Source organism: Fukomys damarensis, unplaced genomic scaffold, assembly GCF_012274545.1.
Source record: "Fukomys damarensis isolate Sample0158 unplaced genomic scaffold, DMR_v1.0_HiC HiC_scaffold_37, whole genome shotgun sequence".
Lineage (NCBI taxonomy): Eukaryota > Metazoa > Chordata > Mammalia > Rodentia > Bathyergidae > Fukomys > Fukomys damarensis.
This window is the reverse complement of record NW_022900949.1, coordinates 44,302,527-44,317,297: the sequence shown is the minus strand read 5'-3', so window position 1 is coordinate 44,317,297 and position 14,771 is coordinate 44,302,527. Positions and strand designations below refer to the sequence as shown.

General features: G+C 40.0%; 1 protein-coding gene across 1 annotated transcript in view; it reads right to left on the bottom strand.

Moving 5' to 3' along the window:
- Positions 1 to 14,771, bottom strand: part of Col6a6 (collagen type VI alpha 6 chain) — a 137,448-nt gene that overhangs the window by 20,482 nt on the left and 102,195 nt on the right. Inside the window, exons 30-34 of the mRNA XM_010625438.2 lie at positions 10,757 to 10,819; positions 9,657 to 9,692; positions 9,509 to 9,545; positions 7,562 to 7,573; positions 3,128 to 3,621 (exon numbers count right to left, since the gene is read on the bottom strand). Of these exons, the coding sequence (XP_010623740.1) occupies positions 3,128 to 3,621; positions 7,562 to 7,573; positions 9,509 to 9,545; positions 9,657 to 9,692; positions 10,757 to 10,819 (642 nt within the window). The remainder of the gene's footprint in view (positions 1 to 3,127; positions 3,622 to 7,561; positions 7,574 to 9,508; positions 9,546 to 9,656; positions 9,693 to 10,756; positions 10,820 to 14,771) is intronic.

Genomic DNA, 14,771 nt, shown 5'->3' with positions numbered 1-14,771 from the left:
TGAAACAAATTAGGGTTTTAAAACGTGGCCATTGGGCCGGGGATTTAGCTCAGCTGTTCGGTGGCCTGCCTTGCAAGCATAAGGACCTGAGTTCAATCCCTGGTACCAAAAAATAAATAAATAATAAATAAATAAAATGTGGCCTTCAACAAGGGTGCCTTGTGTCAGTAGACTTGAGTTCTGTTCTTAAAAATAATAATGAGCAACACTTTAAGCAAAGGTGAAGTACAATGGAAAAGAATGGGCAAGAGGAAGAGACAGCCAGCAGAAGTAGTGATGCAATTTCTTTTCTGTAATGTGAGACAGAGTTCTAACGAGCTTAATGACACATTGTCTCTATCTGGAACCCCTGCAGACTATGTAGGTGCATCCTCTCCTACCAGTGCGGGCCTTTGGTTTTCTGCCTTCCTCTTTGTTCTCAGAGCCGAGGACAGTGCCTGGTGTGCACGAGGTGCTCAGTATTTGTTACATCAGTGAACCTTGGGACCGATTCTGACCTTATCGCTGCCCAAGGGGGTTAGGGGCCAGTGTTGCTAAGATTTAAGAGGATCTGTTTTCAAAACTGTGAACATTCATCAAGACAGTCTGTAGGCAATGTAGATAGAATCAAACTACCAGATTGATGGAGCACGCCTGTAGTCCCAGGACTCTGGGTGGTTGAGACAAGAGAACTGCAACTTCCAGTCCAGTCTGAGAAGCTTAGCAATTTAGCGATATCCTGTCTCAAAATAAAATTAAAATCAAAATGGGAGTGGGGTGGAGATGTAGCTCAGTATGAAGGCCTTGGATTCAATACCCAGTATGTCACACACACACACACACACACACACAAGCCACTTACCTATCTCAGATCATTAAGACTCAAAAGTTTAAAGAAATGGCAAAATCTCTTTTCATAAATTACATGTTGTACAGAGTGGGTTAAGTAAAATTGTGTCAGTTTAAGTTTGTACTACAAGTACCACTGATCATTTGCATCAGTATATAAAGTTGTCTCTTACTTTGTGACTAAATAAAACCAGTAGATGCAGAAATGGGAAGACTCTGTGTATAACTAGAATGACTTATAGAATTTTTAAACTGCTTTCTTTTCTAGCAGCTTTATGTGCATATCCTGACCCCAGTCTTCTATAATTTACTTACATTTTCTTTTTGACATAACAATGCTCTTTTTGGCATAATTCTAATAGTTTAATGATGCACATAGCAATTTCAATTCCTGAAGTACCAGATTTCCTTGTTATCAAACAGACCTTAGCTTAACTATATCAAGCTATTGAATAATTAAGGCAAAAGCCATCCTTCCGTATGCTTCAGTATGTTCTAGGCACTCAGGCAAAATGCTGCATCATTTAGTCTTCACTTCAACTCTAGGAAATAAGTACAACTTTCCATATTGTACAGATGCGAAGTATACTGCAACTCTGTTCTGCTTATTCCAACACTTCTCCGTAAATTATGGAGCTGGAGAAGGCCTCCAACGCCATTGAACCTATTGTGGCCCCCAGGGAAGACAGGTGTCACACATGTGAGTGACTGTCCCTGAACAAGGCCTTCAGAAAAAGCAGATATCTTGGCCACCTGCATTTATTCCATTGAATCCATGCCAGCAGTGAACCATATTGCCTTCTACAAGTTCTTGAACAGGACCTAAAGTGTTCTACTGCTATTCTCCTGAGTTTTTCTAATAGGACATTTGGCAAAGTTGGATTTCAGCAAATTTTCTCCAGTGATAGTTTTTCTTTTACTTGACAGTTCTTCATCTTTTTTTCTCTAAATGAAGCAGCTTTCAAGTGGTTGGACTTTTCATTTAGGATGCATTTTCTAATACTCTTGTGCTACTTCTTGGGGACCTTCTTTTTACTATCACTGTAAAGTGATAGTAATTAATTGTAAAAAAAATCAATCGTGGGACTCATCTTAATGGTCTGTCTCCGCATGAATGGAGAACCGGACACCATGCGGGGCCAACAGAGCTGCCTGGAAGGGTACTTTGCTGAGCCCAGCAGGTCCTTTGCAATGGAGCTCTGCCATGGAGCTACTACCAACATGGTGTTTCAAAGCCACACATGTATGTCTTAATCCCAGGGGGCAAAACAATGTTACCCATGAAGAGTTTAATGCTTATCCAGCAGGATGGGGCATGCCTGTGATCCCAGCAATCTGGGAGGCCAAGGCAGAAGGATCTCAAGTTCGAGCCCAGCCTGGGCAATCGAAAAATTTAGTGAAACCCTGTTTCAAAATTTAAAAATAAAAAATGTAAAAGGACTGGAGTGTAGCTTAGTACAAACACCCTGGGTTTAATTCTCCAGTCCTGGGGGAAAAAAATTTAATCCTGAATTTAAGAAGCTATAAGTGGGCGGGGGCAGAGAATTAGCTCAGTGGCACCACTGCCTGCCTCACAAGCACAACGACCAGAGTTCGATCGCAGGTACCCCCCAATGTGTGTGTGTGTGTGTGTGTGTGTGGAATGACTTGCTTTAAACAATGGATCATCACTAAGAAGCTATAAGTGGGCGGGGGCAGAGAATTAGCTCAGTGGCACCACTGCCTGCCTCACAAGCACAACGACCAGAGTTCGATCGCAGGTACCCCCCAATGTGTGTGTGTGTGTGTGTGTGTGTGGAATGACTTGCTTTAAACAATCTGGATCATCACATAAGTGGTAAAGTTATAAAGTCAGCCAATTTTTATCTTATGGAAATGACTACTATCCTGCCTATCTCTGTGATCTCCATGTCTATTGGTCTCCTGATTTAGTATCTTTAGACCCAGGTACAATCAAGAGAGAGACATGTTTGGCAAAGCACCAGATTGGTGACCTCCAGTCCCGAGATCACCACTTCCTCTCTGTGCAAACCTACGTAAGTGGCTTAACTTCTCTGGGTTCAGTTTTTCGTATCCATAAAGTGATAATGACAACTGCCTCTCTTATGCATATTATTTATGAGACTCAAACAAGAAAATGAATATAAAAGGTTTAGCATGTTTCTGGAACAGAATAATAAGTAATTCTCATACTGGGTTGTTGACCCCACATGCCCCTGATAACTCGATTCTATCTCATGAGGCCTGAACACAGGTCTAGTGCATGACTACAGATGGTTCTGTGGCAGGCTCCCCTCACCGAGAAAGCTCGCCTAATGGAGGGCACGTTGCTGAAAGCAATCACCACCGGCGTGATGTCCAACGCCCCGAACTCCATAGTGGCCGTGGTGATGGACTGGAAATCCGCCGACTGCCCACCGCTGAAAAACGTGGCAATTCTTCTGGTGTGAGCCCCGGGAAGTGTTCGCTTGAAGACGTTCCTGGAAATAAACCTCATTGCTTTGCCAGTCTCCCTGTTGTCGAGGGATCTTTCGTAAGGAAGAGCTTCAATTTCCCTGAGCAGCTGGTCCTTCCGGTGGGTGTCAGAGAAGCGCACGAGGTGCTTGGTGTGCGAGCCGTAGGCTAGGATGGCAATGCGCGCTCCCACAGGACAGCCACGCTCCCGGACTTTCAAGTCTCTCACCAGGGAAGCCACCATCCCCTTCATCCGCTCGAAGTCCCGCTCTGTGACATCCCTGGACTGGTCCAAGGCAAAAACCAACTCTGTTGGATGCACCGGGCATTCGGGTTTTCCTAAAAGACAAGCAAGTGCCTCTTAGAGCTTAGGATGCTTATTTTCAAAACAGGAGACAAAGTAATTTTAAATGGTAACTATTCAAATATTTAAACGTGAAGTAATTTAGATATTAAAATAGGTGAAATATTAAGTATTTAAATCGAATAATTTTAAAATGCTATTCTAAAAGCTGAGTGTGCTCTCTTCCATCAAACACAAAAGAAAAAAGTCTAGAATTCAATGTGATTTGTTATGAAATTCATTATGAAGAGTCCCTGGAAGTGCCTTTTTACCTATAGAAACTGGTTCAAAGGTAGGCTTTGTTGCTAGAATTTAAACTACAACAAATTTTTTAACAAGGGTTAAAAGGGTAACAAAGAATAGCTATAAAAGTGCCTTTGATGATTTCAGAAAAATCAGAAGAGAACCAACATGTAGCGTGTAGAACAGAGTTAGGTATAAAGAGCGTAGACAGTAAAGAGTAGGGTTTGGAGCTGGCCCAATGCTAACTATGTGACCTCATCCAAATTACCTATCCTCTCTGTGCCACAGTTTCCTTATCTGGGAAATTTGAGTCATATTAGCATCAATTGCCTGTTGTGGGAACTACATGAACAGGATAGGTAGAGCACTTGAGCAACAGTGCCTGGTACATAGTAGGTGCTCAACAAATGTTAGCTATTACTTTAATAATTATCATTACAGACTTTTCTGTTGTGTCAGAGAATAACTATATCACTAAAAGGAGAAGAAAGCTTTAACTGATAATTTTTATTCAACAGTTAAAAATTCAAGTTAACCAATAAGTATGCTTATTAAACTGTTAATTGCCTATTTATGTATCCTTATTCATTGGTACAAATTTATTCTAGTCCCACCACCCTACTTTCATTATCCTTGGCAGTTGATATTTGATGATCTGATTAATAATATTTGTTTCTCCTGCTAATTTAGGGCAAATGGAGACAGGGATTATGGCTCTGTTGATCCTCTAGGTTATTTAGTTCCAGCCAGAGAGTAGACATCTAATAAATGTTGAATGATTTAAAAAGGGACAAAACAGTTTTTTCCAACCACTTTGGGAAGAACAAAACTTTAACAGCACATAAAGCTCCTAGTTTTCAAATATAGACTGGTCTAAAGGAATCCCAGTGACCTGTATCCAGTACGAAATTTAGATATAGTAACACAGCGTGAGGCCCACGGGATCTACATAAGCAGCTCAGGAACGCAAACTTGCTGGGGCTCCTCTGCGCTGGCCTAGGAGTCAGTCTCTTTTACAGGCCACCTGGGCTTTCCCATAATGGCACAGATTCTGACCACCTTCCAGTTCTTGACTCCATGACCTTCATGGGCAAAGAGAGTTATCACCTGGCCAGTGAGAATAAACGCTCCAGCCCAAGTCAAATTGTCTCCTTTAACTGTAACAGGCTGAGCAGGTTTCTTTTTTAAAATTGAGGTCATTAATTTTGCAATTAAAAATGAGTAGAATTATGGCCAAGCATGAAACTGGTTCCATAGCTTTTTGATTGGGTTGTTATTTACATATGGAAACAACAACAAAATTTCAGGTGCAAGTAAGAGATAAAATAAAAAATGATTCACAGCCCTGGCTGAAGATGTTAAAACTCAAGTTTTCAAGGGGGAAAAAGGGGCTAATTCAGCTTGCAAAGTACAATCTCTGAAAAACAGAAGCATCCCGGGATCCCACAGATTCTGAAGAGCATGAGCCAGATTTCCGTGGTCCCCAGGAGGCTTCCTGGAGGATAGATGAGTGTGCAAACCCAGCTGTCATGGTTCTATGGCTACACACTGCACACTGGTGGCTGCTCCTCACCAGAGCAGGTGACAGAAAGGACAGAGGGGTAGGATCAGCCCAAGCCACTGCCATGGAGCTAAACTACAACACTGGGCTGGGGTATTTAGCTCAGTGGTGCTACCTCCTGCCTCACAAGTATGAGGTCCTGAGTTCGATCCCAGGTACAAAAATAATTAAAAAAATAAAACATCACTGACGGCCTTCATCCAGACCACCATTGTCTTTGGCTTGGTACCACCACACCCTCCCAAGTAGTCCTGTCCTTTACACTGATGCCTACAGTGCATTCTCCCCTTTGAACAAACAAGCTTTAAAAAATTGTCCATCAGATTGAGCTCCTCCCTGCAGTTCGTTCAACAGACTCCTCAGTACCTTCCCATCACAGCACTAATGACATCCAGCCTCCACATTGTAACCAGCAAAGCTCAGCTTGCTCCACCCCTTCCTACATCTCCAATTTTCACCTGCCAAACTCTCCACATCACTGTTCCTCAGTCACCTGGGCTCTGTCAGTTCCTAGGAGATGCCGAGGTCTGTGCGGCGCTCTGGCCTTTGTACCTGGGGTTCCCCCTGCCTGCCTGTGGGTCCTTTAGCCAAAATTCAAGTTCACTGCTCTATGAAACTCTATGAAAAACATCTCTCCCCTCTCCTCACGTTATTCTGTAGCAGAGCATCTTATGCATCACCTCTTTCATAACAGCAATAGGATTCTGAATTCTTTTCATGATCCTCCATGAGAATGGTAGCATCTGAGGACAGGAATCTTATTATTCAATTCAGTGTCCCAAGTGCATAAAACAGAGACTATATTTTTAAAATGTTCAATATACATTTGAAGTGCATAACAATCACATTCATTGTGGTGAATCGGTATGTGTACATAACACATCTTAATTCTTTTTTCATCTTTTTCCTCTCCCTTACTTTATCTCTTGGCTCCCTACCTTTTTGCAAAAGATCTATCTCATTTTTTTTTGTTTTGTTTTTTTGGTACCGGGGATTGAACTCAGGTCCTTGCGCTTGCAAGGCAGGCCACCGAACCGCTGAGCTAAATCCGTGGCCCCTTTCCTTATTATCTATTATGCTGTTTAATTCACTTATATTTTGGGTTTCTCAAATAAAAAAGTGACATTTAAGCTTGTGTGTCTGATTAATTTCACTAACATTATGTTCTCAAAGTGCATCCGTTTCCCTAAAAATGACTCAGTTCTTTTATGCCCAGTGGTGCACTATTGTGTAAAATTCCAGTTTTTTTCTATCTGTTCATCAGTTGATGGACATATAGGCCACTTCAAAAATTTAAGTATTACTAGTTGTGCTGCTATAAACCCAGGGGTGCTGGATCACTGTAACATGGTATCTTTAACACTTTTGGGAAGGTACCTAGATGGGGAATGGCTGAGCCAAATGGAATTTGTATCACATAAGCTTTCAATAAATATTTGTGAATAAATGAACAAACAACCAGGGAGCAAGTTTTGGTGAGTTTACACAATTTAAAGGATATTATCAGGGAGATGATGGGTTTATATTTAAAAAAAAAAAAAAGAAACATCATGTAAGAAGCATTTGTAAAATACCTGAAAGCTAGTGCTGAGAGATTTTTGTGTGTGTGAGTGCAGCACTGGGGATTGGACCCAGGGAGGCTCCACCACCAAGCTATATCACAGCTTCTTTTGGTTTATGCTGAGAAGTTGATTGTTAACAGTAAGCAAGAGCTACATAAGTTTTTATCATTGTCTGAGCTGCACTTTCCACCCAGTTGCTATCTGATTATCCCCACTTTTATGCTGCCCTCTGCATCTTAATCCTTAATGACTTGATTACAGAAATGGAGTGGGGGGGAGAGAATATATGAGAAGGGAAAGAATATTTTTATGAAAATAGTAACAGTAAGTTCAATGGTGTTACTAGTCCTAAAGTATTATAAATACTATAAATGCCTCCTGGGTGGAGGAGAAGTAGTTGCAGAGCTCAGCTAGCACCAACTGAGTGATTGGAAGCAAGACTCTGCTACCAGTGTAAGGCAGGAAAGAAAGCCCAGATACAAATATCAGTGGCATTGCTCGAGCCCGTTTTTCCAGATATGTGACTCTTTAGAGCTTGATGAAAACATGTTATAAATAAGGATTACTCACCATGTCCACCAGCTGAGGAAGAAGAACAAAGGAGACTGGGTTATTATTTGGTAGGAAAACGGAGTTCTTTTCTATGTAGGAATCGTGGCAGCAACACCTTGTCTGCATCTGGAGGTGACTCAAAAACCAAGGCAACAAAGTTGGGGAGAAAACTCAGACAGAGCCCTGTACCTTGGTGAAAGCACTGTACCATCTACCAGAAATAGGCCGAGAGAACAGGTGGGATGATAACACCCATAAATCAGCAGCCTGAAGCTAGAGGTTAGAAGCAGAGACCCTCCTCCTGGGAGAAGACGTGGGGGTCACTGTACTTGGAAAGTTTGAAGATTTCAACTTCTCTCTACTCTAATTTTCTTCATTCACACATCTATAGTTACCAATTACACACACATACACGTCTATATGTACATATAGTACACACATATGCAGGGTATCATTTATCTGAAGCGTGTGGGACTAGAAGTGTTTTTGACTGGATTTTTTTATTTTGTAATTTTCTTCAATACATAATGAGGTATCTTGGGAGTGGATCCAAGTCTAACACATAGTGCATGTTTTTGTTTTGCTTTGTTTTTCATATATGCCTTATCCACAGAGCCTGAAGGTAATTTTGTATGATTTTTCAGTGTGCCTATGTTCTGACCACAACCACTCAAGTGAAGTCAGATGTGGGATTTTCCATTTGTGCCCTCACATCAGCACCCAAAATGTTCCTGATTTTGGAGCATTGCAGGCTTCAGATTTGGGCTGCTCAACATGTATGTGTGCACATTTACATTGTAGATAAGATTAGAGGTGCATTTAGTCTGAAACAAATCAGCATTAGCTTTAAATCTGCACTCTCCAATGTGGCAGCCATGGGCCATAGGTCATTAAATTTCAAATCAATAAAATTACATGAAATAAAACATTCAGCTTTTTGGTTGCACTATCCACGTGTCAAGTGTTGAAAGCCACATGCGGCTGGTGGCTCCTCTACCTGACCACACTGGACAGCACCAAATTAGGCATCTCTACCTGTCAGAGGCCCTGGCTGGAAAGGGCTGGCCATGTTGTTCAAATCAGTGTACTTTTATATGATATACATAATTTATGGATTACTTCCTTTCTTGTATTAAATAACACTTTGAAATAACTTTTTATCTACTTTTGGATTACAATTTTGTACTGATTCTTTCAAACTTTAAAAGATCAACTACCATTGCGTGAGTCTGCCCTGCAGTCATTACAGTTCACAGGCCAGAAAACCTGCACTAATTCAGCGGTGGAACAACCCATCTCCACAGTCTGCTATGCAGCTTTCAGTCTCATGACGGTTCAATTCTGCTATGAACAGGCAGAGTTCTGACATCCTTTGAGAACAAATGTTCATTACAGAAACATGCTCTGATTTGTCTATTTTTCTTCTTCAAAATACCTTGAGGGAAATTTTAACTCTTCCTTTCAGTCCTAATCTTTATTTGGGAAATAAATACATGTGTAAATGAACATTTGACACAATAAAAAGTCAGCTTATAATCTTGTGGACGGGTTTAATGATTTAATTATTATGTGTTTAATAACACATATTATGAAAGAAGAGGCTGTCATAAGGGCCTTAAATTCCAAAGAGCACTCACCAAGCCTGTCAGTACCATCAGGCACTAATAACCTTTTACAAGAAGTTCAATGTGACTCTCCACTGATTTATTTCACCATCAGGACAGTTTTGACCTCCGATCTCAATTTTCCCTGGGTTAAAAGCACTAGATAAATTACTGCTCAGTGCTTTCTAAAGACACAGTGGGAGCTAATAATAGTCACCAGTCCATGCTAACACAGAATTTAAGTGGTAACATCTCTAATTTTAAGGAATTGGCTGGTAAACTATGTCAGTTCTGAGAGCAGCATTCCCTTGCTTTCTGGTAAAGCCAACAAGTCGGGGGTCACGTTAGGCAAGATACTTACGACTGTGATCCCACACATACTGAATGAGTTCACATGTCTGCAGTTCAAAAAAAAAAGAGAGAGTTAACTAAGAGGATGCTAGGTCACCAAGCTGAACCAAATTTAACAAAGTGCTTGGCACACTGTGCCAGAGTCAGGAGATACTTACAGAAAACGAAGCCAATCCTTTGGGCCCCTTCATACCCTAGGGAAACAGATAAACAGAAAACTGTTTTATGGCTTATATACACATGAGCAGCCAGAAAGATTTGAGAAAGTGAAGGCTTTTAAAGGTTTTTATTCTTACTAAGTTAGAGGCAACAAAGAATCCAGGCAGGATATTCTTCATCTCACTAGGAGTAACACTCCAGGGCAACACACTGGCAGCCACAGGCTTCATGCACACCGGTCCAGGGTCTAAGGAGGGAGCTGACAGCTTGACAGAGGCATGTGGTGCCTCAGAGCAGACCTAGAGCTCAGGTCTGCAAAGGCTGAGCCCTTGGTGCCCGCTGCCCTCCTGTGGTAGACACGTCTTCACCCCTGTGCTTTGCCTCCACCTCTGAGTAGCAGCAGCGGCCAAACCTGCATCTGTTCCCACCTCTGTTGGGCCAGATGCAAAGGGAGCATCTGGAAAGGTTGTCCTGACTGCCTCACAGAAATAAATGCATGCACATGTATCGAGTTGGAGACAGAACAGAATAGAATTGGTTCTAATTTTGTGCTCAACCCTATCTTTGGAACAGGAAGAGTCTGGCTACAATCAAAGAGATACCCAAGGAAAATTGGGAAAGCACTTAAATAAGCTCCTCATGAATAAAACTTTGATTGTGCTCACTATTTATTAGCTTCACTTCCATTCATTCACAATTTCTTACTGAACACAGGAGAAGGACAATGAAGGAGAGATGAACAAACTTCACTTATAATTGACAGATCTCACTTTAGTCTTAGCTTTTTGTTTCCTCCCTCAATTCCCCCACCCAAGCCACCTCTCAAGAGATACATTAGTTGGCATGTCTTCCTCTTTCGTCAGAGTGCGTGATACAGTGAAAACAGTTGTGAAGAGGAGCAGCAGAAGGCAGAAGCATTTGAATAGTGAAGGTTCTATGCTTTTTAAAAAATCAGTATATTTGCAATACATAATGGACACATGCACGTGGCACATCTTATTTTTACGTCTTCCCCCTCGACATCTCTTAATCACCTTCCCCTTTGCAAAATTTTTCAAATGCAAAAGGTCCTGGTATAATTTGTGCCTTTTCGACTTACCTTTCGCCCAGGAGGTCCTGGCTCCCCAGGGGATCCCAGCTCTCCCCGAAGTCCAGCAGACATCTCAAAGTAGAATTTATTTATTAAAAATCATATCTCTCTATACATATATGTACACATTTAAAATTCAAATTTAAAACATTTTTAAATTTAAAAGATGAAAATTTCATTTTCAGTTTAGAAAATTAAGAGATTTCCAAAACACACAAAGAAGGAAAAATAAAAAACCCCAGTAATCCCTTCTTCTACAAGTCATCTTGGTTAACATTTTGGTGTCTCTTTTAAATCCTTTTGGTGTTAAGATATATATTCTTTTTAAAAATTATTCAAATCATACCTTTTCCTGTTGCCTTGTAAAACAAAGACATATCTCATGTTACTAAATATTTTCATGGCTGCATAGTAGTCTATTACACAGGGTGCTATGATTTATTTAACCAGTCCCTTATTGTTGCCATTAGGTTTGTTATTGTAAAGTCTGCTATTGTAAGATTATATGCACAATTATAGTGGTTAGGGAAGATTGGTAGGGCTGAAATAGTTGGATCAAAGTAAAATTTTTATCAAAATGAGATGGAAGTAGCTAAAGTGAAAAGCAAAAATTTCAAAACATCAAAAAACAAAATTAAAATATAAAATACCCTAGGACAACAACAGAAACACTTAAGTTGGCTGAAAATATTTGTAGTGAAGTGAGGGAAACAACAGCAACAGAAGCGATGACTATCAACTATACATGAGAATTTTTTCCACATGCATTCACCAATACATGTTATCACACAGAGAGATAGGATTTAGTGTTTAAATGTGAATAATATTCTTTAATCCATTAAAATGCCAAGGGATTCACTGTCTTTAATGAAAGATGAAGTTGTTTAAAAAGCAACTTAATCTGTAAAAGCATTGCTTATGGAATCTGATCTCTTCTGTGTATCCCAGGGGTATTGACAGTCCACTGGCTTGAGTGAAAAGATGAACTTATTGATCATATTTTATTTAGGTTAACTTCTCCAAGGAAAAATGGCAGCTTGAATACATGGATTTACTTTTGTTCCTTCCTAATATCTTACTAAAATGAAAGATTTTCTTTTAAAAACGTGGGAGGGCAGGGACAAGGTGAAAAAATGGGAACCAAGGCCTGTCACGTAAAGGCACAAGTTCCCAATAATGAATGTAACTGGACTGTATACCTACAATGTACCAATAAACTCAATCAAAAGAAAACAACAACAACAAAACACAATAGTAATACTGGTAAGGAGAAAGATGAAGACAGTAGCCACACAGTTTTGGAGGTTGGAACGCAGATTTGCAAGTGTTGGATGTCTTGGCAGACCTGAGAAGGCTGAATCCTAGGGCAGCAGCAGGGAAATCCCAGAACCAATATGTGTGATATAACACTTTTACAGAAGGCTTGGGCAGTACCAGATACCTCCCAAAGTAGAGATGAAGAAGAGCTGAATAAGGAGGCTTAGTTGAAAATCACAGCAAGAGTCCCCAAATCTCCACTCTATTTTCAACAATTGGACACATATCCCTTTTCTCACTGTAACAATAAACCAAGTTAAAACTTAGCTGGGACTCCAGGCAGAAGTGAGGACCAATGGCACCATACCAAAACAGTGAGACTAAATAAATAAGTCTTTTTCTCCTCAATTCTTAAATATGGAGAGTCACCTTATTCTGAGACATATGAGAAATACAGGTTAAAGCAGGAAAAAATAACCCTTCAGGAAACAGGACTTAAAAATACTCCTCAGAAAGGTAAGTATAAAATATTCCAAGCATGAAACAAGAACAGTATACAATAGAAAAGGAACATTAAGAGAGCAGAAGCAAGCTCTTGAAGATTAAGAATAAGAAAAACAATATAAAATAAAAAATGCTTACAAAAAGTAGAGCAAAAAATAAAAAGGAAAGTAGTAAATTGAAAGGCTATGTTAATATATTAAATAATAGATGTTTTTAAAATAGGGAAGAGAAAACTGAGAAGAAGAAAAAATCATCAGAAATGCCAAAAAAATAATCATCAAAGTAATAAGTATTTCTCAGACCTGAAGAGCACACATTTTAAGGCTTGAGACCTACCTAATGTCCATGAAAATGGATTTAAGAAAGACATTATTATACTAGGTAATAAATAACCATGAAATACCCAAATACCAAGAACAGAAAAACTATCCAATGGTGTTCCAGAGACAGAACATTGGTCATGTTTAAAAAAAAAAAAAAAAGGAATCTGAATGGCCCTGGAAATTGCAAAGCAATAAAACAAACTAAAAAAATTCTGAGCAATTAAGTCCAACCCTGAATTGTATACTAGCTAAAATATCAATCACATCTGGAAATACTATTAAAGTTATTTCCAGATGTTGGCTGTATCAAAGAATATACAACTCATTCATCTTGTCTTAGCAGGAGACTGGATGAGTTTTTCCATGAAACAAGGGCAAAAATCCAGAGACAGGCATGAGAAGCACAGATCCAGCACAGAAAAGGCAAAGGGATTGGCAGGGTGAGGGTGACTGCCTTGTGCAGGGGGCACCAATCACTGTGGGAACCAGAACAGGTCATCTGGATAAAGTGCTGGGTCAGGATTAAATCTGATAGACTACCTGCTATGTCTAATGTTTTCAGAAGGGATTTAGATAAATGGCAAATTAAGAAGGGCAAACCCAGATGGACATGGTGGTAGATACTTGTAATCCTAGCACTCTGGGAAGCTGAGGCAGGAGAATTGCAAGTTCAAGCCCAGCCTGTATAACATAGCAAGTTAGTGAAACCCTGTCTCAAAATAAAAAATAAAAAAAGAAGGCTGGGCATATAGCTCAATGTAAAGGCCCTGGGTTCAATCCCCAGAGCCCCGCCCCCCTGAAAAAGGTAAATCAGCAAGTTTCATAGTAGGAAGTCAGTTCATAAAGTCTAAAAATCAAAAAGTAGGAACACAAGTATGATATTTAGAAGCATATCGTGAATTCCAAAATAATCAGGAAATGAAGGCTGCTCCTGGGGAGAAGGAAATGGGAAGGAGGAAGGGGGCAGAGAGATTGCTATTTTTTAATTTGACAAAATGCCATTAAAAAAACAAACTTTGTGAAGTTATTTGACTCTTTAAACTAGTAGTTCTCAACTGGAGAGAATTTTGCATGCCTACCCCACCCCAGGACACATGGCAACATCTGGACACATCCTCAGTTGTCCTTACTAGGCAAGGAGGGCAGATGCTGGGCTGCTGCTGAATGCCCTGCGCTACAGAGAGCAGTTCATCGATGGTAAAGGGTAACCCTGCCCAGATGTCAGTGGAACGGAGCCAAGAGGAACCCCGCTTTAAACTATGTGAAAAACTGGCTATAAAAAATACACACAAACCGATACAAAATAAAACAGGTTAAAGATCATGGTGATTTAAAAAAAAATTTGAGGAACAAAATCCAGGTGAAAATTTAGAGACATTAAAATAGGCATGTAATCATTTCACGAGAACTGAAGAGACACACCGAATTAAAGGCCAAGTTTTATCTGAGTTTTCCAACATAAACTTCCGCTCTTTCAGTGGAAAAGCTGGAAATTTTCAACATCTAAACTTCAAAATACTCATATAAAGGTGGAAAATGCATTTAGGTAGGTGAAATAAGCAATTTACAAACAGATCAACAAGTATAGCACAATAGAAATTCAATGTTCCCAAAGACTAAGAGACAGTGCTTACGTGTTTCCCATTAATTTTTTTAATGATTAATGCGCTATTGGGGAGAGAGAACCCAACAAGTAAATGAGCTTGTTAGCATGCTTCTGATGTTCAAGGTTGAACTACTTTGTTAATAAGCCAAGGGAAATGACCCAGAGATATTTCAATGCAGATGATGTTTAGATTAATTTGAAAGCCTTTTCCAATTATTTTTCTAAGAATATCAATCTTCACCACTTTTTTTCTGAAAGCACAGTGATAAAGACTAACCATCCAAAACCAAGTTGAAAAAGAGACTTATAGTTGGACAGTAGCCCTAGCTGGAGG